Below are 25,270 nucleotides of genomic sequence, written 5' to 3' on the forward strand. Positions count from 1 at the left end.
GGGATTTGAAGTTACCACGCTTATATTCTACCATCACTTAGAAGGGCATAGATCAAGTTTCTTAAGCAAGACATGTCAGAGTTTATTGTAAACAAACAAGTACACCAAGCTTCCAAAAATATTTTGGTATATTTCGCTCCAATATTAATAAAGCTTAGTCCAAAACTCTGCTGTTCCTCAGGCAGAATGATTTACTATCAAGGCTTATGAGATGCTGAAATGTTGTAACAAAGAACAAAACATGTTAAGGCATTACAAACTAAAACCTTAATGACATCCTGGCAAACGAATCTCCCTGCTTTTGGAAGCTCATCATATGCAGACCTGCAGCCACAATCTGCTTAAATGCTTTTCAGAAGCAGAATATCAATGCCTTTGTTTCTCAAGAACTGCTATTAGTCTTACAGTTGATTTGAATGGGTCCTGTAGCCTTACAGATGAAAGTCGCTGTTTAAAAATGGATTCTTTTAGAAGAGTAATGCTTTCAGATATCTTTAAAACAACAAAAATGGGCTCTTAGGGAAACGAAACTGAGAAGAAAGTAATCACACATAGCTGGCCATCTAAAAATATCTCCAGGTCCAACACTTCCTTAAGAGCGCATTCATATGTAAGGATTCTTGGGGAGGAGATGCACCATCAGGAATAAATGATTTGTTATCTAGAAATTATTGCCCCAGTTTTACTTCACTGAGAACTCCTGTCAGTAGGATCATTCCGTGCACACGTCCTGAGCAGCAGACGGCTTCAAGTTTGCAGTGAATGTTTCAAAACACTTCAATTAGAAAAGAGGTATATACAGTCAATACAAAGTTTAAAGTTAGTAACTTATGTACATGAGAAGAAATCAATTTTTCTTGCGTCTACTTCTTGTCAGCTCGTACCTGCAAGATAGATACAGAAAGTAGTTTAAGACTTGGTTTAAAGAAGAGCTTTAAGTATCACAACAGAGAACTTGGGCTGCTTTATTGCTTGTGCTTTGTAGGCAGGAGGATGGTGAAGGAGGCTTTAGAGATGGCCTCAAACTTCAGCCCTTTACCAGGAACTCTGGATGAGTCATTTTTCTCCTTCTGCCATAATCGCTATATACTTCCATGAGGCACACAGAAGCTGGGCATGGGGAATTTGGTTTCCCTACACTGCTGACCACACTAGTGGGAAGCTGCTGGGCTACACTCACTGCATTCCTCCACCTCCTTCACTGAAGGATGAAGGAAGAATGACTGCCATTAACCCGAGACTGGGAAGGGGAAACAAAAAGAAATGCTTCTTAATCTTTGCCTCAGACCAATACTTAAGGTTGACGTCTGAACCACAATGAACGTACAAGCACAACTGTGAGTGGTTTATTAAAATAGCTTCTAAAAATGCTTTGTAATTAACTGTTTATCATACATATATATTGCTGATCAGAGTATTCATTTAGTTAAGATCTTTATCCAAGTTATTTGTTGCAAATTTACTTTAATAGACATGATTCTTTTATTTATGTAACCCAGTGGTTTTTATGTAATTTAAAATATGCTGAAGACAGAATAATTGACAAGGAGGCCTCTTATTAAAACCGTTTCACAGGATAGGTATCACGCCATTAACCAGATTAACATAAATCTTAGATAAAACTACCAGATTAATTCAAGTTAGTCCTGCACTTGCAGGTAAAACATTATTGCTGCTTACCGAAAGGCACAGCCTTCCTGCCATCACCCCAAAAACACTCAGACAAACTCTCAGCAAAGCCATTATTAGCAAGAGTTTAAAAGATGAAACAAACTCACCACTGTGTAAAACCCTTGATTAAATCCTCCTGTGACAAATCAATCCGCACCTTTAAAAAACAAGTTTTTATTTGTTTATATATATATATATATATATATATGTATATATATATATATATATATATATGTTTAATATGAATGATGTACAAGTTGATGAGCTAAGCTAGCACTCTTCCACATCAACTTTCAAGCTCTAGGTCTACAGCTGAGGCTCAAGGGAGATGAGACTCGTGCATTCCCATGACAAAGGCATTAGCCAGCATCAACACTAAAACTCAGTTCAGTGACATTTCTCTCAGCTCCACATTTGTACTATTGGAGCTATCCTCAAACAGACAGTCAGACATCCCCTATCAATCACACGAGCCCACGTGAGCTTCCAAGGTGATAAAGCCCAGTGTCAGGCTAAAGTTGATTCTAGGTTGCTAGTTCTATTCAGATTTAGCTACCAGGGTTGCAGTTCAGGATTACAGCATTCCCTCCAACTCTGCAACTCTATTAGTCAAGTTATGTTACTGGTTTTGAACTTACTTTCCCCAGCTCCTTTTTCTCCTGTGAAATGAACGGCCTGCTGTTTTTCACTGCAACATCCAGTGTCCTTTTCTTCACTTCTTCCAAAGATTCAAAAAATTCAAACCTGAAAGATTTGAAAGGAGTGACTTGAGTCAAAAACCGAAGTCCTGTAAGCATCAGTAGCTGAAATACAGCAGTTTTAAGAGAGAAGGGAGTGCAGCTTCATACAGTGACCTTTACAATCAATGAATCACAACACCCAAAGTTGTCCATTATACTGTCCATTATAAACCTCGAGAATGTTGGTGCCCAACCACAGCTTTAGCAGGGTTTGAGGGCTGACTATAAAACACATGTTTGGACAATTCCCCCTGGTACAAAAAAGGCAATTATTTGGGTTTTATTTACACTGTAAGAAATTTCTTCCAAGCCAGCTTCTTCCATGACAGCCTGCTGGTCAGACCATACCAGAGGGATGAAGGAAAGCATGCATCCAATGATGAAATGTAGTTTAACAACCATTTTTATCCTTCATGGAAGATCAGCATGTTTTCCATGCAACCTTTATTACTCAGAGGAAATGGCCAAGCCGATCCCCAAAGTTTACAAAGTAGGCTTATACCACATTAAGAGAAGACAAAGAAATAAACCTGTAGTAATTAAATACTTAATGGCTCTGACTCATGGCTCTGGCACACACCATCAAATGTCAATTCTGCCCGTGCTAAATCATTCAGGTTCTGCCCACCTGAATAGTTCCTCCTCAAGTCAGAGCTGTAAAACAGGTAACATGTTTTGGAGCTGAGTATTGCTCAACCTATTACACTTAATTGAGGATGTACAGGACATGTCAATACCGGGGACGAGGAGGAAGATCCTACTCCCAACAGCAGTGCTGGCTGTAGAGTTCATGAGAACAGGCTGAATTACCCAGGATCACCCAACATTCAAGTGTTTTCACAAGTGTACCTTCGTTTACATACTGAACTAGAACTGCCTCTCAGACAATCTCTACTTCTAATTAAGTGCTACTGCCATTAGTTTTTTACAGAGCACATTCCTCTTCAGTGGCAAACCTGCAGAAGTGTCAGCTGTCAGCAAAGAGGTGGCAACACAATAAGCTGCTCCCAGCAGCACTCAGTGATGGCATCCATCTGTCTCAGAATGCTTCACATATGCCTGCCTTTGACTTTCGGAAGGATGTCAGATGAAATATCAGGCAAAGAAGTATGAAAAGAGAAGTGAGCTCTGTGAGGTACCCACATGGAAAGATTGCCTCTGCAGTGACATGGAGTTAAATGTGCTGAAGGAAATGTCTGTGTGCAAAGAAAGTGCAGTGTGCATCTGCTAGGGTCAGGAAAGGGGGAGGGAAGACGTGACAGTACTGTATGCAGAGCAAAGTCCATTTTAAGGACTTGCACACCACAGTTACAGTGCCATTTATCTCCAAAGACCTGCAAATGTTCACAAGCCAATTGTTCAAAGTACAACAGGTGCACACCTCATGAGAACCCTTGCACTTTACAGAGATCATAACATCATTCATCAATTACAGCCAATGTTTTCTCACTTTTCATCATACTGGGGGTTCAGAGTTTTTTTCTTAACAGAAGTCTTCTTCCTACTTGTCCATCTTCTATCTGGAAGCAGGTATATACGGACATATGGATCCACTCCACGATTGGAAGAGGGTATTAAGTTTCTGTTAAAAGAAATGCAGTGTTGACAAACAAGGCAGCTTCTCCCACTGTATGCATTTTAATCCCCTGTCTGTCTTAGAATCAGACCCACCCTTCATGGATTCAGGAGCTAAAAGCATTTATCATGGAAGCTGAAACATAAGCAAATTAAAATCTTACGGATGAGAAGATAAAATGTGTGGGTTTCTAAACTGGCATTTACAACATCACTCAGAGGTGTCCATCCTTGCCACGACACTTAAATCTCCTTCAGACACCCCAGGACACGTGTCAGTTCTCAATAGCATTCACTTTGCTGGGCAGCTTATGTTTCACATGGTTCTGCTCCAGCTTTGCTGAATATCTGCCACAAGCTCAGAAAGCTCCTTCCCTCTCCCATGCTGATAGAGGCAAGCAACGGCCAGCATTACCTGCAGCCATTCACCAGCACAACCAGGCTCTGCCGTATGGAAGCGTAGCGCACTGTGAGCTGAATCTCTCCCAGAGGCATTTCCGTCCCGCTGTAAGACAGTCACACAGCAAAAGCTTTAAATGCAGATATCTAATAGATCACAAGCAGAAACTTCGCATCATGAAACAGCACACGAGCTCCACAAGTTGGTGATGCATTTTCAACTAGAACCAATCCTCAGTGCGCTGCTCCTCTTTATGACATCTTATGGCAGCTGGACCTCAGGGGATGCACAGAAACAACACTCCTGTTGGTGCCAGCTCTGCCTGCCTTCTACACAGAGCCCTGTCCTCAGACCCAAAGTATGAGTAGCCAGAAAAGATCCCCCAATTGGCCTGCTATAGATGGAGCAGCAAAGCTAAGAGCAGCACGTGTTTTGTACATTGTCTGAATACTAATGGATGCTTATGTATGCAAAATGGGATCCTTTCTACATCTCATTCTGCATGTTTCCAAAGTGGTTTCAAATTCAAGACACTATTTAAAAATGGCTTAAGAGTGGTTTATAAATGAAGTCCTGCTCAGAGCTAGAGAATTTACCAGTCACAAAGGATCAGACTGAACAGCAGGAGCTGATTTTGCAGCCTTGAATTCACCTGTATGCAAGAGGCTCTTACAAAAACCAAACTTTCTCAAGAGAAGAACAATTCAACTGGAAGAACCACCTACTTATGAAGGTCCAGATTACTGCTACTGAGTTCAAAGCAAGAAGAAGGCAGAGAACCCAGTGAAGTAACACTGGGTGCAAGCCTCAGTTCCTCAACGACCGGCAACGTGGGCACTACTGCCGCCCTGGTATGCAATGCTGACTGCGTGCGATGCTCTGGGACTTGCTCACTCTCTGTCTCATCAAGGCTGGCAACAGTTTCACTTGCTGCAGGCACTGCTGAACTGTTACTTGTGTCCAGGTCTTCACTGCTGTCTTTTTTTGGCTGAGGGTCCCGCACATCAGTGTCTTTGCTCACAGGAGGTACTTTCAAGACTTCTGGTTTTGGTGGAGATTGAAACTCCTGCTGGTTTCCACCTTTCCCCATGACATGCACGGGACCTTTCTTCAAGGCACCGACACCAGCCTTGACTTTCTGTGGATCAGGTTCCTCAACATTCAAGGCCTGAAAATCACCAGGGAGAAAAAGTGAGCGCTGCTGCCCAAACACTGGTGTTAAATTTCATCATAGCACTACTTTGAAAGCAGGAGACTGCATTTAGAGATGAAAGAAGGCTATGGAACTAGCTACGACATTGTCTTCCTTTGTCACACTGTGTATTTACTTGTCTAAACACTGTGAGAAAACAATCCTTAAGCACTAGAGTCTCTCACTGCTGTGCTGTTTTGATTTCCCAACTCAGATTTTCTCAGTTCCACTCTTTAACATCATGAGAAGGTTCTTGGCAATGCTGCTGTGCTAAGCTTTGGGAAGCCTCAAGGCAGAGCTCTCATCTTCACCATTAATGGCAGCAAAGGATCTTGTCACACTTCTACCTTCTACTCATCTGTGAAGTAAAATTGCATTTCTTCTCTCCTGCATCTCATCTTTTGCCTGGCTAGAATTGGAAGCTTCTGCTGGGGAAGTCAAAGTAAACACAGCAAACAACTTACCCGCAGCACAAGTTTAATCTTAATGAAGCTGTCTGAACTGGAATGGTCCAGCTGAAATCTCTGATCCAGAGTCATGTTTGGGTCCTTAAGTAAGTGGGAGAGACACACCACCGATGTTCCCAGAGAACTGTCTTGATCCTTGTCTTTTATCTAGAAAAGAAAGGTTTGATTAGGTGACAAACTGGAAAGTACTCCACTAGGAACAGCAGAACAAGAAGGCATTCCATAATGACCAAAATAAGCTTATTTACCTCAGAAATATCCCTTGTTTTGTACCAAGATATTATTAATTACATGACCCTAGCACAAAGGTAGATATCAGCATCACCTAACAGAGAACCGTCCATGCAACAACACATGCTCCTTCCACATCTTTTAAGCAGGAGGACCCCAGTAGATGCAGACAGAAAGAACATGCAGTAAGATCATGACTATGAAAGGTTACCAAAGGAAGGGCTTTTCTCTCACCTCAACATGCAGTGACTGGGAATGAGCACTGTGGACAAAGAAGGTGAAAGCCTGGCCCCACTTGGGATCTTTGTTGAAGTTGCAGGTCTGCAAGAAGAAGATTGTGGCATATGCTTTAGTGTGGTCTGTGAGCAGCAAAGATTGCTGTGGCATTGGTCACTAGAGAGGATCACAGTGATTTATTTATTCTAATACAGCGATGCTACATCCCAGCTATACACAGAGAGTGAAATTCCCATGTCAGAAGCGTGCACAAGTGGAATCTCTGGCAAAACCAGGCCAAGCTCTGGGAGATGTGGAAATGCTGCAGAACAAGTCAGGTGAGCTGCAGTTGGCTCCAGCTGGTGTTGGCTGGACCAGCAGTTTGCCACACCTGCAGCAAGGCACTGCTCCCTTCCTCCCACCTCTCTACCCAGAGAGACAGAGCAAAGCTTCCAGCCCACAGACACTCAGAGCCAGCTCCTAAACCTGCACCATGACAGCAGGGAAGGATAAGAAAGCTAGAGGGGCAGTTTGAGGGATGTAGAGCCTGTAGGAAGAGTGGGAGGCAACAGCTGCACTGCCATCCACTTAAAGGATAAAGGTGCACATCCATGGGGCTCTGCCTGAGGCTGCTCCATACAACAGTTGCTTCTACCAGGTGATGAGTGCTGGCAGCAGGAGGAAAGGAACGGGGAAAGCTGGAAGTCTGACCTAGCCTGGAAGAGTCAGGAGGTGTGGCAGAGAAAGCTGAAATCCAAAAGAGGTAAAAAAAAACAAGCAGAACCCAATTTCTGGGTGAACAAAAACAAAAGAACAAAGGTGGCAGTTCTAGGAGCTTCTTGGAGTTAATCACCTGAAAAACAGGTGGTATTTAAGGAAAGCAGAAGAGTCAAACAAACTTACCTTGCTTTTTTGAGTCTTGCTTCCTACTGTGAGCAGGACAAAGGAGGAAGGCTCTCGTTCTGTCTTCTGCCAATTAATAGAAGAAGAAAAAAGAAGAAACAATTTGTAGATTACAGAACACAGTTCACCTGTTCACCTGATCACCTGTTATTGGTGGAAGGCTTCTCAATCACTACCTTGAACCAGTGGTCACAAATTCTGACAGTGGAGAGGTTATTTCTTTATAATAACAGCTACTTTCAGTTGCTATGATACAGTATAATCCAGAGGGAGGTTTTGAAAGCATGGAGGAAGAACATAAATTTTACCTTGAGGTACTTGTTATTTCTGATCTTCTTTGCTCCACATTCACCATTTGAATACTCAAAGTGGTTCTTCTGAATTAGTAAAAGAGTATTTTAAAACAATTAATTTGTGTGCTTTTATAAAAAAAAGGGGGGGTTGGGAGTGAAGGCTGTCTGCACATGGCTTGTACTTACTGGAAGGTTGAAAGCACTGTCCAAGTAGACTATCAGAATTGCTGTAGATAGGCCCTTCTTATCCTGCCAAGGCCAGGAACAGAGAACAAAACAAAACACAAAGTAGGTACGATCACTCGCCAAGGACAATGTACAGCACCAGATAAATTCAAAGGAAAGCTTCTGTAAGCCTTTCTCCTTTAACTTGGAATTTAGAGGAGCACAAGCCAATACCCTACAGCATGGTAGCTTTAAGCAGGCCAGTAAGAAAAGGCCCAGGTCTTTGCTATTCATCACACTTAATGACCTTCAGTCCATCTAGTATAGAACTGGTCAGATTCCCTAGGACAGGAAGTCATCTAAGCCTGTGCTCAACTGTATACATCATCATCACTAAACTAGCATCAGTGGAACAAAACCTGGTGATAAATGAAATGTTATTCAACTCGGATACTTTCTGGTTTACTATGAAGGGAGTCCCATGCATTTGCCTGGGGTTCCTAATTTCACATCCTTCAGGTATCGAAGTATCTGGATCCTTTAAGCATACTCACTTCATGTAGCTTTTCCTGGTCATTTACTAGTGAAAGCCACTCCAGCTTTAAGTGCAAGTGTCCACTTGTTGTCTTGCTTAAGGGAAACCACTGAGTGGAGACAATAAAAAACGACTTGAAAACTGAGACAGAATAATTTCTATGTATTTCAGCCTCTGGGGCTTAAATACAGTGAACAATATGAATTGTACTTCAAGCTTCTTGAAGTTTATATATATGTATCTATATAACTATAGACATATAGATATAGATATATAGATATATATTTTGCAGAATGTCCATCTACTTGAGAGCATGAGCTAGAAACACTGAGAGCAAGACTCCCACAAACACACAGTGCACATATCTGCTGCGGCAGCAGCACGAGGTAGGCACTCTGGAACTGTTTGGGCTGCAGAATGAGCCTCAATAAGATCTGATTATTTGTTCCCTTGGCCATCAGACTGCTTCACCAAACTGATCCATAGCCTCAGAGGAGTATTTGATAGACACAGGGTACAAGCTGTTAATGCAAGATACTGCACGGCTGGCTCCGCATGAGCTCAGGGCTGTCTGAGGCTGCCAGATTGACTGTAACAACAACTGTAATGGCTACTTTAAGTTTTCTGAGCAAAGAAAACTTCACAAACAGGAAACACCCACAGTGCAAGTAAGCAGGGAAGCTTCAAGTACACAGAAACAACATAGCAGCATACACAGAGCATGAATGAATACATGTAAGTATACAACACAACCACACTGAAAAACAAGCTGTGTTCTTTACCTCATCAACAGTTTTGTCATTCTTTATATCCAGCACACTTATGAGCAAGCTGGAAGACAAAAAGCAAATGTTTCAGTGAATGTTTAGGCATGCAGAATACTGTCAATTAGTGGACAATTAGGGAAAAAAAATAACAGGAATAAATCACAACTATAAGTCAAAAGCCACAAGCAAATCTGCCCCAAACAGCAATTTCCACACTTGATCCGCTGGCACACAGTGGAACACACACTTCTACAGTATGTTCTCCATCTTGAAACTCTTCCAAAACTGATATAATTTAAATAAACCTTGAGTGCTGCAGCAATCATTACTTATAATGGCCTCCTAAGATATTCTGTGGGAGTCCAAGCTCACTGCCCACCTTGTTCATAGCTATTCACACTAGGAGCTGATAACCTGAGGTCAGTATTCAGACAGAGCAAGTAGCTTCCTTCAACATTAAGCTTCCTACGTGAATTAGCTGGGTGTTCTACTTCAGAGATTACCATAACTGTGCAAGGCCTGCATGGTTTTCTCTGTTTCTTGGTTTTTTTACTTATTTAAAATCAAATAAATATGAACAGAGCAGCAAGTCCTAATAAGCAAGATCTGATATACTCTGTCAGAAAGAAATCACATCCAACTCCATCTTCCCCTAAGTGCTATTATTGTCTATAGAACATCATTGATGCTGCTCCACCTGAGATAACCATAGCTTAAGAAGCAGTGCCCCTCTCCTATCTGTCATCTGGTAGAATGAGAGTAGTTTCCTATTAGCATTTTCTGTATGGAAAATGGATAGCAAATGTTGCTATGAAGATATTTCTCCATTAAAGAACTGTGACAAAACCTGACCAGAACAAGGAGACAGCATTCAAGTTAGGCTGCACTTAACTAGGACTGAAGCTACGGAGGAGAAGTAAAGGACTTCATCTTCAGAACCACCTTCTCAAATCTGCTGAGTAGACTTGGCAGATCACCACATCCCTTCAAAGAGCAAAGAGAAGAAAGTCTCACTAATTTACCTGCCCATGAAGTCATCTTTATCTGGATCCGCATCATACAAGTCCACTTCTAAGTCCTGACCAAGCACTTCATGAACAACAAACTGGAGTAGAAACAGGGATTGATTAAAAACATAAAGCACTCACACAGGTTCACAGCTCCGTAATGTATGAAGGACATTCTCTGCTGTTTTGTGGCTGATCACGTAACAAATTGAACTGATTATGATGAGAATTATTTTAATTCAAAACCAAGCAAACTTGTTTTAAAAGTTAAACCCATCAAACTAATATCCCTAAAAAGCACTGCTCACAAAATTAGAAAAAGCTACAAACATCCCATATACAAAGTATAACCAATTCTAGAGTAGAAGACACTTGCACAATCAGACTGCTGCACTGATTGGTATTTAAAGCAAAGCTTGCACCTCCTCCAAACACCCACATATGTAAATCAGATCAACCCTGAGTGCCATTTCACGTTTGCAATGCAAATTTGACTTGTTTAAGGGACAGGAATGCTTCATCAATGAAGCAACAAGGAATTCCACCTGCTCTGGTGCAGGCAGGTAAGAGAAGGTCCTTCAAATACAAGGATGTAAACAGCTGAGCATCCTAGAGGGACAGATCAAAAGGTTCAGTACCTCAAATGTCTCATTCCAGACAGGATTAAGATCTCGGGAAATTGTCTTGCTTCGATACTGCACTGTGCCAAGCCGAAGGAGAGCATATGGGTCAGACTTCCCCCTGATGGCACCAAGGAAATTATCCTTCTGGACGAGGTTTTCAGCTTCTAGCAGATGAACCCTTATTACTCCCTGGATAGGAAAAGATATAAAAATCAGTCATGAAAATGTGATATTTGGGTAATTATAATATGCTGCCTCCTAAAACTGTTATTTCAGGCAGCAAGGTTAGTCAGCATGACAGGTTTGCAAAGACACGCATTTTGAGGCAGTCTGTAATAAAACAATCACTTTTCCTGTCATTTACCATGGGGGAGAACTTGCACAGATACACGGTCTCATCCAGATAGCTGGGTAAGAAATAGTCTTCAATTTGTTTTAAAATCAGAAACATACAAACACCCACAAGGACCATACATCACAGTCAACTTGATGGTGGAATCAAGATCAGTTTCCACTGACTGAAGGAGGAACCGAACAGCCATTGGTAAGTTCTTATTTTCTTTTCTTTAACCTACAGATGTCATTCTCTGAGCTCTGTGTTTACATCCCTTCACAGAATTACTACAGAAATTAAGTAGCCTGACACTTATGCCTCATGTATTTACTTTCTCTAATTGAAGACCTGTGGTATTCTAATGAGACTACTGGTTTAAACTGGTAAACACCTCAATGTCTAAACAGACTTCTTAGGCTTCGCATAAGCACTCACTGACCTCTCAAAAATTAAGAGCTATCCAATATTTACTGGTGTGTTTCTGAAATACTGCCTATAGAGAGCTTGCAATCCAGACTGAAACGGCTGCTGAGACCTGGATGTGCAGGAAGCCAACACACAGGCATACATGTATTTGCACTACAGCAAATGCACTCTCAGGTAGAACAGCATTTTCATTGACAAAAGAAAAACTCACATGTGGGACAGGGAACCTCAGCTGAGCAATGCTCATGTTCTTCTTCAGAGGCACCGTGATCCTGTTTGGCAGAACCAGCCGTGCAGCAATGTAATCTTGAATCAGCGAGTCTGACATTACACTGCAGGATGGGGGGAAAAAAAGAGAAAAAAGCCAAATCTCTACAAGCAATCACCAGCCCAGGCACAGAACCAAACAAGAGTTGAGAGCTGAGATTCAATCTCCTGATATATTTTACATTAAGAAGGGAAATCTCATGGCCTCTCCCACTCCCTGGGCACAACCAAAAGCCTGAAAGCCCTTGGCCAGAGCATAGGACTTCTTGACAAAATCCTCCCTGTGGCAAGGTGATAAACTTGCCCTTCTCTTTAGTTTGAAGGTACAGCACCAGACTGCACACAGCTTGTACATGCAGACAAATGCCTGTTGTGTGCAGCATCTTTGGTCACTTAAGCACAAAAATAAAGAAAGGGGGAGCTCTCCCTCAATCAGCATTTCAGTCAGTTCACAGCAGACATGATTTGCTCATAGCTTTCATGTGCTGTGTTGATGAACAAGCAAGGTTTTTCATGTTCAGATCCCTGTGAGAGAACAAGAGAGTGAAGATCTAGGATACCAAATTCGTACTTAATTATATGAGAGGTTGTAGGCAGGAACACCTACATACCTTCTCTCTGTGAGGATTAGGGAAAGTTGCATTAGAAAAGAGCTGATTAATTCCTCTGATAAAAACTGGAGCTTGCAGGGCAAACTTCAGGGCAAAAAGCATCTCTGGCCTCAAAATTAAACAAAAAGTGCTTCCTCCCACTTGACATCAAACATCTTCAGAGATCCTTCATTGCATAAACTGGCACCTAACGCAATCAGCCACCTCCTATGAGTCTGCAAAGCATGAGGTGCAGTGGAAGAAAGCAGAACATTATCGCCAGCATTCACTTTTTCAGAGAGGAAGGCAGTGGCTGATTATCCACTGTGCATTTTGTTCCTGTGTGACAGAATTTTTTCCTTATTTTTCAGTGTAAGGAGAAAAGTGGATCTCCAATCTGGTGGAGCAGATTAAAGTTCACAGTATTGAAAACTGAGATTTCCACCCTTGCTGTGCAAGCCTTATTTACAAGGTCAAGCCAAGAGGCACTAGGGAACAGTTGAGTTTCTTGAAGAGCCTTAAGGATGAGTAGATTACACAGTACGAGAATATTTCTACTTTGAATATGCTACAGTTTTTCCTATCATGGATTGGATTTTAGTTTGTCAGAGGGCTGCAGCCCTGTGACACCTGACCATTTTCCAACATATGGTATCCAAACACAAGCACAGATAGCCAGTACCTACATCTGCTCAACTATCTTCAATAAGTAACAGGCAAACAGAAACAGAAGAGCTTGTTTTTTCCAAACTACAATGGCCTACTTTCACCCTAAATCCCAAAGTGAAGTGATTATATCAATTTGACATGATGCAAGAGCACCCTACTCAGGGTTTGCCATCCCCACAGCCAGATACAATGACAGCATATCAGCATAACAACTTCCACGTATCACTCTAGAGAATAACTTCTGCTGATTGCTGGAGAAAAAAGCTTTCCCAATTCCCAGAGGCTTTTCAAAAAGGAATAAAATGAAACAAAACAGACACTCACTTAATCCCTGGGACATCCAGGAGGTTGCTCATACCTGCCCAGTTGAATTCCAAGTGCTACAACAAAGGCAAAGAAATGATACAGGACCATTAAAAGTTATTTCAGGACAAATGTTGACTTTAAAGAAGCAGCAAATGCTTCTAAAACAGAACTGGCTGTTTAAAGAAGGCCATACCTGCACTAGTAAATGACTGTATTTATACATTAAAATCAGTGCCTGAGAGCAATTCCCTCACCTGTCCTACCTGAAATTAAGGGATCAGTGGGGCTTATCCTGCAAGCACAAGAAAACACAGCAGTCAGCCCTTAGCAGTGGCCAATGGCAGATGCCCCAAGGTCATGCATAGTTAATGCAGCAGCTCTCCCAAGACTTTGAAGCTGTTTCCTCACCCTTTCACTTGGAGGTTGGCCTGTGCTCTCAGGAAGGGGGATTTACAAACAACACAGACTTCAGGAATCTCTTGTTTATTGTACAAAGAGAAATCAAGTTTTTCACAAGTGAAAACAATGCTACTACAAATCAAATCCATGACTGGGAGGATTTAAAGTACATCTGAAAGCCTATGAAATGGTTTCTGAGCTGTCACCATTGGAAATTGCTTCCATTTGAGAAGGGGAGGAAACAACTCTTAAGGCATTACTGCAAGAGAGCGGGACAAACACATTTCCTTTCCCTTGGAATTGAAGATGAGCATTTCGTAATCAGGAATTTGCTGTTCAAACAATACCTGCACTGCCAGGTATTCAGAGTTGTGCAGACTGGGTTACCAAGTGATGGGGGCAGCTCATGGCATTCACTGCAGGCTAATCCATCCATTAAAACTGCCCAAGAGCCAAGAAGGCTGCAGAGCACAGTTCCCTACTGACTCACCGGTTTCTGCATAAAAAACAAGGTCACTGCTCCAATGAAAGGGGCATCAGTGAGAAGAGGCTCCAGGATCACTCGCAAAGTCCCATACAGCTGCAAATACAACAGACCCAGGAAAACCCTTTGAAGAAATGCTCAAGGTACAGCTTCCAAACTCAGTTTTTTTAATGAAGGAAATATATTTCAAAATCTTGCTTCAAGTAACTTAACTTCAAGTTACCTAAAATGTAACAGCAATAACCTCCTTTCCCCCCAGACTATTGTTACTAATACCAGGCAATGTTTTTTAAGATCATGAAGACTGCCATGTAATGCCTCCTACTGCTGCTTCTGTGATCTGCCTAATAGCTTTCAATAATGTAAGAATAGGACATTGGTCTAATAGAAAACAGTCACAAATGCCCCAAAGAACCCTGTTTTTTGGAGTTCACTACCAAAATGCAGCTCCTCCAAACTCCATTAGCAGAAGCTGGCCCACATGCGCTCGATACTCCAGCACCGAACCTGTTTAAGACTCAGGCTAAGAAGCGTAAAATAATATTTAGGTGCTCTTCAATAGTCAGCCTGGTCTGGTGCTTGATGACCCTGCACACAGCAGGGGGGTTGAAACTAGATGATCACTGTGGTCCTTTTCAACCCAGGCCGTTCTATCACTCTATGATTCAAGGAAGACATTATTTCCCGAGTCAAAATGCAAGGAGATAAAACCATCCAACCCAAGCCAGCTAGCCTCTGGTTTCCTAATCAAGTGACATAAGCACACCACTGGGACTGGTCTTAGAAAGGCAACATCAGCAGCACTGCACTCACCTGTACACCTTTCACCCCAAGATTGAATTTTGATATGTCCATGTGAATCTCGCAGTCTCCTACATAACTGAAAGAAAGTTCTCATGTTATTCCACAGTTTGTGATAGTTCAGTGAGCAAATTAGGGCTGTATGGAGTAGAAAGGATAGGGGCTTAACAATTGCAACATGACACTTCAGGCAGAGAAAATGAATGAGAACATCGGGCCTTAAATAAAATGAATGCCAAGTTGTGGCACTTTCACAATTTAGAAACCACCTTAAAGTACAAACATCATCTCGTGCTACAAGCAACAGCCACCCCCCCTGGGGCAGAACCCACTGATTTGTTGATGCCTGTGGCAGAAAACAATGAAGAGCTACCAAGTTCCTTTCCGGTCCTCTTTGTCTTCATTTCTTTAATATTAGAGCATTTCTCATTTCTTCAGTAACCAGCCTCACAGGCCATGTCAACATTAACACAATCTTCCTACAGGCTAGACATGTAATTACACAAACTTATTTTAACATTTATTAATCTCTACAATCTCGACATTATCTTTCATTATCGTACAATCATGACATTATCGTTATTACACCGGTTGCTAACAGAGCTTTGTCAATATAAAGTCTAAATGAGAAGCCAAAATAACTCCCTTGATTATTAGCCCAAGAGGATTTAATTCAGCTGTTGCCAGTGTCCAACACAGCAAACAAGACTTGTGGTGTCTCATTTCACAATCCTTATGCCTCTCCACAGCCAAAAACTCTTCCTACCCAGTTCTAGATAACTGCCTTCCCTCATAACACATCAATATGTGCAATCTTGTGTTCAAGTCTAGATGCCAAAGCTGCCTTTGCCCCTTTTGTCAGAGCCCAAGTCTTTAATCACACTCAGGTCTGCTTCATACAGGCACCACTCCCACATCAGGCTGCCCAGTAGGAAGGATGCACCCTACTCATTAGTTCTACTCCTCATTTCCAGTTTGAGTTGCTTATGCTTCCACGTGCCCTTTCATGTGTCCCTGTGCTGTACAAGCTTGCTGTGCTCTGTTCTTCTCCCCTAGACAGAATGTGCTGGGCTCCAGCCTTGATGCTCATATGCACATAGAGCTGAACCCCCCTGCTGGCAACCATAGGACCATGCTTCGTCTACCTTTTAGAGCTGGAAAAAGAACTTGTTTCTGCCATAAATCATGTTACTGCACAAGGAGATACAGACAGCACACCTACACTATGGATGAGAGCTGAAGATAAGCTTGTGGAATTGTGCTGATGCATATCTTGCCTGTATCTCTGTGGAAAATCTGGGCCCATAGCATTTAATATAGAATCACTGCGGTTGGAAAAGACCCATAAGATGACCTAGTCCAACCAATGCATCTCTGCTGTGCCCACTATATCCCTCAGTGAGACATCCACATGTTTCTTGAACACCTCCACGGACAGTGACTCCACCACCCATTTAATGCCTAACCACTCCTTCAGAGGAGAGATTTTTCCTAATATCCAGCATGAGATGCAATGGTAATCCAACTGGCTGAAGGCAGGGATGCCACAAGACACCCCTGCACCGTTATGACTACTGAACATACTGAGATCTCCAGATGCTACCTGACATAAAGCGTTATTCAACACCAGAGCAGGGCAGAGAGGCCATCCACAACATTACAACACCCTCCATGATGCAGCAGCTCAGCCTGCTCAATTGCGGCCACTCCAATCAGCAGTGTACACAGCGATGAGCCAGCCAGCAGACCAAGCTCACGTGGATCCACTAGTGAGGAAACTCCCACTAAATTACACTCGGCAAACACCAAGGAGTCATGTTACTAATACGCAGACACGTCAGTTCTTTAATGTTCACTGCAACACAGCAACACTTGTCCGAAACCTAAAAGGGAATTCAGTCACCGCTGTCTCGGTGTTGCAAAGTGCACTGCAGCAGTACCACAGCAATTACTGCATCCTCCTGAGGTGTTACACCAGGACTCAGCTCTGTGGGCACATTCAGCCACTTATATCTCACCTTTGCCCTTAGAGGGAAAATGAGAAAGGAAGCAGAGCCAGGTGAGAATAGAGAGCTCTGCTGTTAGCACTACTCAGAAGGCTTCTGTACATGAAAATGAGGTTGCTGATGTATAACTTTATCCCCATGCACCCTTCACCTGGCAAATAATTAAGACAAAGTGCTTTCGCTTCATCGGTGGGAAGTCATAATTTAATTTTAATTACTGAGCTGAGAGCATTGATTAAGAAAAATTGTGATGCTCCCCCATCAAACATTAATTGGGAAGAGAGCAGCAAAAAAGAACTGTCACCAGCAGAACCAGCCGCCTGAACAAACACAAATCCATGAGTGCCTGAGATCACTAATGAGTTGGTCAGACCGAGGGTCACATCCTGAACATTTCCACATCAGTAAAGATAATGCTCACCTATCTTGATTGTGAGCATCCACACTGATCCTGCTTTTGTTGAGGCTTATTTCCAGTCTCAACAGTAGCCACAATGCGTGGAAATCCTCATGGAACCCTCTTACACAGGCACCAGCCCTCTGTGAGCAGCCACAGAGACAAGACTGCACAGACACACGCGCCAGCCAGCTGTGAGTGTAACCAGTCACCCAAATCTGATTCACCAGCATGCAAGGAGAGGTAGTGCCAAGGGCTGCAACCTCCCACTGGGGCAGCTCAAATCCATCTCCTCTCACCAGCTCTTCTCCCAGCACTAGCTGCATTACTGCAGACACTCAGAGCTATTCATGTAGCTAAGAGAGTCTGTTCTGCAATGGGAGTTTGCTTCACTCCAGAAAAGTAAGCAGCAGCTGTACAATGCACAGCACCCTCCTCACTTGCAGAAACTGAAGTGAGGATATTAACATGGGAGAAACTGGGTCCTTAGCACAGCCCAGGAGAAGAGTTCCCCATCAGAGAGACAAAGTGTGCTGAAGGCTCTTGTGTGAATACACAAAATATCTGGGTTATCAGATGATAGTTCGGGCTAAATTACTGTCAGAAGGAGGAAGAGAAGCGAGAGGCCAGTCTGGGGATGCTGATGGGTCTGCCAAAAGGACAGGAATGAGGAGGTGGGGGAATCCCTCTGCAGCTCATTGTTAAGGCACTGAAAATGAGTATGTGGGAGAAGCAGCCTGGAGAAGCAGTTTAATAGAGAACAGTATCTACCTCCCACAGAGCCTTCAAGGCATCAAAATTCTCCATCTCCATGTGGAAAGCATGATTGATTTGCCACAAGCAAACCTAAAACTGGTCTGGCTATTACAAAGAGCACTTTGCAGACTGGGCTGAAATACAACATGGCTAAAAATGAAGTTACACCGTCTTGCAGAGAGGCTAAGGCTGGGGATGCTGCCATGTCACTGCCATATGAAGCAGCAGCACAGTTCTGAGCAGCTAAGACAATCTGCAGTTTCACACTGCTTATTCTTGGTACTAGCATGAAGAAAAGCCATTCATATTGGGTGGCCCAATCACCCACCACAGAACTACAGCAGCATGCAAATGGTAACTCCCCCACTCATTCCATTCTCCAGGCAAAACCAGAGGAGGGTTTAGCTCTGCTCAATGTTAACAAAACACACAAGCTCATTCAAATCAGCCTGGAAGGAATCAACAAATGTTTTATCTAACTTTTTGTTGTCATTAATAGAGTTAGAGACAGTTTCCTGCTAAAGAACGGCTTTAATTAAAAACAAAAATGGGAGCAAGGACACTGGCTGTCACATGCACATAGTGCTTAAAACAAGGGGATTAAACCAGGGGAGAGAATTAAAACATAAATAGTGTGAGTTCTGAAAGAACTGGAGAGATTGGACCGAATAGAAATGATGTGGGTACAGCTGACAGAAATGCAGTTCCATGACTTGGCTTCTTTCTGCCACAAATGGAAGAACCAAAGGACACAACTCTACGTTCATGGCAGCAATGGTAGGCCAGCACAGGTAACACCTGTATCTGTGCAGGTGATAGCATGCTCTGACTTAAAGGATAGTGCACAACATCTCACTTCTGCAAATAACATCCGACCAGGGACTGATTCACTCATATCACTCTAGGCTGATACAAGGCAAGCACCTCCATGCTGGTGTTAGAGAACCACATGTGCAGTCCAGCATGAAAAACCACACACAGGTGCCAGGTGGACAGTGAATTAAGACATAATCAATCATGCAATATTACCATATCTGCAGGTCTAGGATAACTTGTCTTCTGTCAATTTCTTTGGTGTAGACTTTTACCCCGTTGATTCTAGGGCACTGAAATAAAGACAGACGAGATATGACACAGTTATTATCTATTGGGTGAAGTCTAAGCGAAGAGTCCTCCCCATTGCACTCAGTTCAACTACAGGAGTTTTCACTAAAGACTTTGAAGAGCAGCATGCAATGCATGAGTAAGGCACACAGGTTTTTGTCCTAAAGACCAAATGTGAACAGCAGCAGTGCTGTAACAATGCTGCTTCTTAAAAGCACAGAGCTATCAAAGAGCTGAACGTCAGAGTCCCAAACAAACGCTCTCCTCTTTTCATGCTATTTTCCTTTACAATAACTGAAGTGTTGCAAAGCATTCACACTACCTTCTCACCAAACTGGATCTTGGTAAAGCTGCACGTTTTCAGATGTACACTCTTTGCTCTTATTTTTGGTTCCAGAACTTCTTTAAATGTTTTTTCCATGATTGTCCCAAAGTACGGCCAAGCCTGTTCAAGGACCTAAAAAAGCAAAGCAAAACATCTTATACAAAAGTGTCATCTGTGTACCTTTAGTTGAGAAATAGATGCAGATGACAGAATGCCTGACTACCAATGCATGCCTGCTCTTATCAAATACAGAGTCACATTAGTGCTCTTAAGCCACCCGTAATGGAAAGATCCATCCCAGTTCCTCAGAAAAGGAAATTGCTTTAGGAAGTGAACACTGGATTTTCAACCCTATGGAGTTTGTTGACTGCTTCTAACCACACTGGCTGAGCCAGCAAAGCCCAGGGTTAACGTTTCTAAAGCACAGCAGTCTCTAATTACTAGGAAGTGTTGCAGAGTTCCCTGGAGGTTTATTTGGAGAGAGGTGAGCTTTTACTTCAAAAGAAAGTTTCTCAAACTAAAACGAGGCAGTTACTAAGTTGTAAGTTGAACTGCTTTGCTTTGTATTCCAGAGCTCAGCTCCATGAAGAGCTTGACTCTATAACTGCAGATGGGAGCACTTACTCTGGGAACATTACTGGCAAAAAGGAAATAAATCCTACTGCTTTAGCTAAAATAACAATACAGCTACACACACACACACGTAAACATGTGTACATGGAATTTTGGTTTTAAAATCTCAGAATGAATTGGTGTGGTCAAATTCATCACATCTATATCAGCCAGGTGCACGTATCTGGCCTTCACCAAGACCTGTAACAACTCTAGAAGCTCCAAAACTTAAATACAGACACTGCCGTGACTGAACCTTGTTGTTGTAGTGACTTACTAATTTTCTTAGGCTTAGAGTTTGCGCTGGGATTCAGCTCAGAGCACACAGCCTCACAGACAGAGCTCCTCACCTTGTTCAGCCACTCCACTCGCTCAACATCAGGGAAATGGACCTGGAGGCAGAGAAGAGTAAAGTGAATGCCAGGTGCAGTCTGATTTGGTACACATCACTTACCAAAGGCACCACAGAGTGTGGTAAACTGAGTCTCTGCTCTCATACATCCAACTTTTACCATTTATTGTCTCCTTGAAAAACTACTGAATTGTAAAAGGCAAAAGCAGACAGGTGTGTTAATGGACCAATACGCCTCTGGGCACGTTTATGTGATTAAAGCAAGTGTCATATCCTGTTCCTCATGAAACAGTGGTAGATTTCTCACCCCTATTGGTCATGCAAAGGGAAGCCAGAAGAAGCTGCTTCCCTTCAAGACGATCAGATATGAGGGCTCTGTTTCCTGCATGGACTCACCCTAATCAGGACACCAGGCTTTGGACAACAAGAACCTGTCTGGGAAATCCAAACTGACATCCAATTTGAAAACACGAGCAAAGATCCACAACCGCCTTACTACAATCCCACCCTTCTGGATGCAGTATTTTCCATCAGTGCTGCAGGCTGATGGCTATTGCAGGAGGGAAGGACAGGGTGGCGGCTTCTCAGCTCTATAGACACACTCCAACAGAAAGGGACTCCTTACACTATCATCTAGCCTGATGCAGTAATTGGGCAGAACAACACATTACCTCCATGTACAAGAGCTCTGAGCTATACTCTTCAGTCAAGGGCTTTTTGTGTAATTTAGCAGCAGAGATGTTTGGATGAAAGAGCAGATATTTGCAGATAATGACAGGACAAGGAGAAATGGTTTTAAACTAATGGAGGCCAGATGTAACTTTAGATATTAGGAGGAAATTTTTCACTCAAGGTGATGAGGCACAGCTGCCCAGAGAAGCTGTAGGTGCCCCATCCTTTATGGTCTCCTCCAACCCCAACTATTCTGTGACTCTACGATAGGATTTTATGGACTGACAGCCTGATGTGTGACTTCAGAACCTGTTTCCAGTACTCAAATTGTGTTGCAAATGATCTCCAATTATTATATTTCAAAATCAAAGTGATATTGGCATTTTGTTTATAAGCAACTTCCTTTGATGCTCTGAACAGAAACTTCTCCATTAAACAAGATGCAAGCTCACTGAAATGTCAGCCTACCCCGCTTTATTTGCATGATAAAGTGTGAATATTGCACCAGAAGGGACAATCAATACTGATAAAACACAGCTGACATTTCACAAGAAGGAAAGTGATGTGAATCCAGGGACCTCCACCTCACCTGCCAGCGCTCCATCTCCCACCAGATGGCCCTATGTCAGTACACACAAATACGGGGCAGCCCAAAGGCAGCTGGTCCCCAACTTCAACGCACTGATAAGCCCCACAGTGTTCTGCACCATCAGCAGGACTGTCCTGGATCAGTCACAGGTAGAGTAAAGCAAGGATGGAAGTGGTGTGGCAAACTGTTCTTAAATGGCCTTCCAGACAGAAGAGGGGATGTGACCCAAAAGGAAGAACAGACCAGGACCCAGGGCACCACTTAGGGCTCCAGATCCCAGTAAGTAACTCACAGCCCACTTGTGAGACCCATCACCACTAAATGGAGCACAATACAAACCCCGACACTGCTACAATTATTCAGTAGGGCCGAAGCTACCAGAGGTGAAGCTGTAAAAAGTATCCAAGAAGTGAGGCCAGCAACCATTAGGCTGGAGCAGTACCCAGGAGATGGAAGTCCCAGCTGGACTCACCTTAAGATAGAGCAAAACAAAAGTAACTGTTTGAACTACAGACATCTGAACTGAACAGACCAGGGCAAACCCCAAACAGCAGCCACCATGAGTCACACACCTGTGTCACACCTCAGATCACTGCAGCAGGTCTGATGATCTTTAAGGTCCCTTCCAGCCTAGGTTATTCTATGGTTCTACGATCAGGGTCGCGCTCCCAAGTTTGCCATGGGCACAGCACAGATAAGAGATGCACAAAGTACTTCTTGCTAAGCCCAGAACCAGCCACCAAGAGCTGCCAAGTTCACACGGTCCCACAATAAGCCTTACTCCATAACCTCGAGTAAGTCACGCTACTAAGATCAGTTTTCCTCACCTACAGAAGCAGACGAGCTTCATGCCAACATTTCAGGAATGCTTCAGGAATTACTTAGCATTTGAAAAGAACTTTGAAGCTCAAAAATAGGAGGTGAGGGCCGATTACCAGCCAGCAAGAGAAGTGTAGGTTTCTGCAAGGCTCCACCTTGCCCTGGAGCAGGCCACACCAGCGATCACAGCAACAGCAAAAACCCCCGTGAGACACAACAGCACCATTCAAATGCAAAACGGGAATGTATGCATTTGGGTTGCTTGTCTTTTGTCGCGTTTGTGTTTGTTTTTAAGGAGCTTTCTCAGCTTCCAGTGCAGGGGCAAAGAAAGAACGTTTAAAGAAGCCTTTTGCACGGCAGACCACGCTTTAAAAACAGGCTGTTCTTTACCTCTAATATCAACTTGTCACACAAGCGATTTGACATCTCGGCGTATTGGGCCCAGACTGCTCAACACGAGCCAAATTCCAGCCCGATTTCCTATGTAAGCACAGCCTGCCCATGGAAGCTGTCTAGCACAGGAATGCCTCCACTCCAAACTCACCATCTGCTTTCAGCCAAGATGCTGGTGCTGGAAAATAACCCTGCAAATTCCCTGGAACAGATGGTTGGGTAGATGAGGGAAACCCTCCTCATGTCCCCTCCAAAGGGAAGGCTGTGATACAAACACATCTCCTAAAAACTGATCCCAGTGCTGCACAGAGCTTGAGCCTGCACTGCTCTCACAGAGTACAGCTTTTATCCCAGTGGAGACATGAAGCCGTTTGAGTTGAAGGAACCTTTAAAGGCCACCTGGTCCAACCCCCCTGCAATGAGGAGAGACACCTACAGCTCCATCAGGTGCTCAGAGCCCCGTCCAGCCTCACCTTGGGTATCTCCAGGGACAGAGCATCCACCGCTTCTCTAGAATCAATGACCAGTCTTAATTCCTCCCCATATGGGTCATCCTCACTGTACAACGGGGCACCTGAGGGGACACCTATTTACCCATCCCCTGCTCCCTAAGACGCTGCCATCATTCCACACCAGCAGTGCCTTTCCTAAGATTACACTGCAGCTCCAACCCACACTCCCACCTGAGTTTTATTCCTGCTCCCACCTCTGCTCTGTCAGGAGCAGTCAGGAGAGAAGAATAGAAGGGACATTTTTAGAGCTGGTACATTTGAATGCTGGAGGGCAGAAATGAAAGATAAGGAAGAAAAAGATGACACCGCACACAATGAGTTGAATAGGCAGCAGGTGAGGAACAGCCTTCAGGTCTGGCACGGGGGGGAATGAAGCAGAAAATCGAACTGAGGGACAATGAAAAAGGGAAAGGAAGAGATGTGGCAACGCTGATAAACGCTAAAACCAACGCACTGCTCTCGGCTCCTCCGCGGGGTTTTAAGCAGGGTTTTAAGCACTGTGGATGCGAACGAGCGCTCAGAGCTTTCACGCGGGACGGGGTCCTGCGCATGGTGGGAAACAGCCCGTGCTGGGAGCGGGTGGAGCTCAGCCGGGAGCTCCATCCCACGGCCACGCGGTTGCCGGCCGCAGGAAGGCGCACCGAGGGCTACGGGCTGCGCGAAGCGCTTCGCTGTCAGCGCCTCCACGAACGGCTCCCGACAGATACGGCTCTTTGATACTCTCGCCCTGTTGCCCTCCCAGTCCCCGGCACGTTTTTAAACGCTGAGCAAGTGGTTAAGAGACACAACTGATCCTTTTCTATTAGCCAGCCGGGCACCAAGCAGCCAGCGGTACAGCACGGAAAGCACAGCCGGGCTGTCACACTCCATCACGTTAAAGTCTAGAGGATGGCCGGCAACGAGGAACAAGCAGGGGCTGCTTCTCCGCACCAGCAAGAGAGGCAGAGCGTATTGTGCTCATAGATACACGTATTACTTCTTTCCCAATGGCAGTAGAGAGAAAGGGAGAAAACTTTCTGGATGCGAACGCCTCAAGCATCTCCTAAGCTCCAACAGCCGGAACGGCGCATCTTCGAGGAAGATTTCCCTAGGATACTAACCGAGCGATACACCCGTCCGTCGGACCGCGCAACTTCCAGCTCAGCGCTCCCTTTTCCCAGCGGGATTCGGAACCACGCGACGCTCCCACCCGCTCTGAGCCCCCTTCTCTCCCCCCGCCCCACTCACCCATGCGGGCAGGTGCCGTGCGGCCAGGCCCCGCCGCACCGCTTCCCTCTCGTCCTCCAGCAGCACCGAGGCGGCCGCCAGCCGCTCTCTCTTCCCCCGCCGGTTGCGCTCCCAGCCCAGCGCCAGCGCCAGCCCCAGCAGCAGCCAGCTGCCGCTCAGCCCCAGGTACCCCGCCAGGTACACGGGGCCGAGCCACAGCAGCGCCCGGCCGGCGGACGAGAGCAGCGCCCGCTGCGGGGCGGCGGGGCGGGAGGCGGCGGGATCCATGGCTGAGCCCCGGCTCCGCGGGGTCCCTCGGCCGAGTGCGGCCGGTCCTCGCGGCGAAGCGGCGGCTGCCCCCGCCCGGCGGGAGGCGCGTCCCGTGCCGCCGGGTGCCCGCCCGGCCCCTGCGGAGCGCAGCGGGGAGAGCCGCGCTGTGCCGCCCCCTTGTGAGCGCCCCGAGCCG

The 25,270-nt window shown here is 44.5% G+C and overlaps 1 protein-coding gene across 1 annotated transcript; it reads right to left on the reverse strand.

Annotated features, from left to right (window-relative positions):
- Positions 1–57: 57 nt before the first annotated feature.
- Positions 58–25,218, reverse strand: ESYT3 (extended synaptotagmin 3). Its single transcript, XM_015868653.3, has 23 exons — positions 24,826–25,218; positions 20,612–20,653; positions 19,647–19,781; positions 19,250–19,326; positions 15,074–15,140; positions 14,267–14,356; positions 13,396–13,451; positions 11,757–11,877; positions 10,801–10,974; positions 10,178–10,260; positions 9,171–9,219; positions 8,408–8,497; positions 7,875–7,937; positions 7,704–7,772; positions 7,396–7,461; positions 6,511–6,597; positions 6,043–6,192; positions 5,112–5,554; positions 4,402–4,491; positions 3,862–3,993; positions 2,310–2,415; positions 1,779–1,828; positions 58–884 (listed from the first exon to the last, which is right to left on the reverse strand). Exons 1-23 carry the CDS (start codon positions 25,090–25,092, stop codon positions 848–850), a joined length of 2,544 nt encoding a protein of 847 aa, XP_015724139.2. The 5' UTR covers positions 25,093–25,218; the 3' UTR covers positions 58–847.
- Positions 25,219–25,270: the final 52 nt, after the last annotated feature.

Source organism: Coturnix japonica, chromosome 7 (genome assembly GCF_054131305.1).
Source record: "Coturnix japonica strain WE chromosome 7, WE-NBRP24, whole genome shotgun sequence".
Lineage (NCBI taxonomy): Eukaryota > Metazoa > Chordata > Aves > Galliformes > Phasianidae > Coturnix > Coturnix japonica.

Excerpts from the sequence above, each read along its gene's own strand:
- ESYT3 (XM_015868653.3), bottom strand. The coding sequence starts at position 25,092 with ATGGATCCCGCCGCCTCCCGCCCCGCCGCCCCGCAGCGGGCGCTGCTC. Across the intron at positions 20,654-24,825 it reads CACGGCACCTGCCCGCATGG|GTCCATTTCCCTGATGTTGA; the intron begins GTGAGTGGGGCG and ends CTCTGCCTCCAG. Across the intron at positions 6,598-7,395 it reads GCAAGACTCAAAAAAGCAAG|ACCTGCAACTTCAACAAAGA; the intron begins GTAAGTTTGTTT and ends TTCTTCTTGCAG.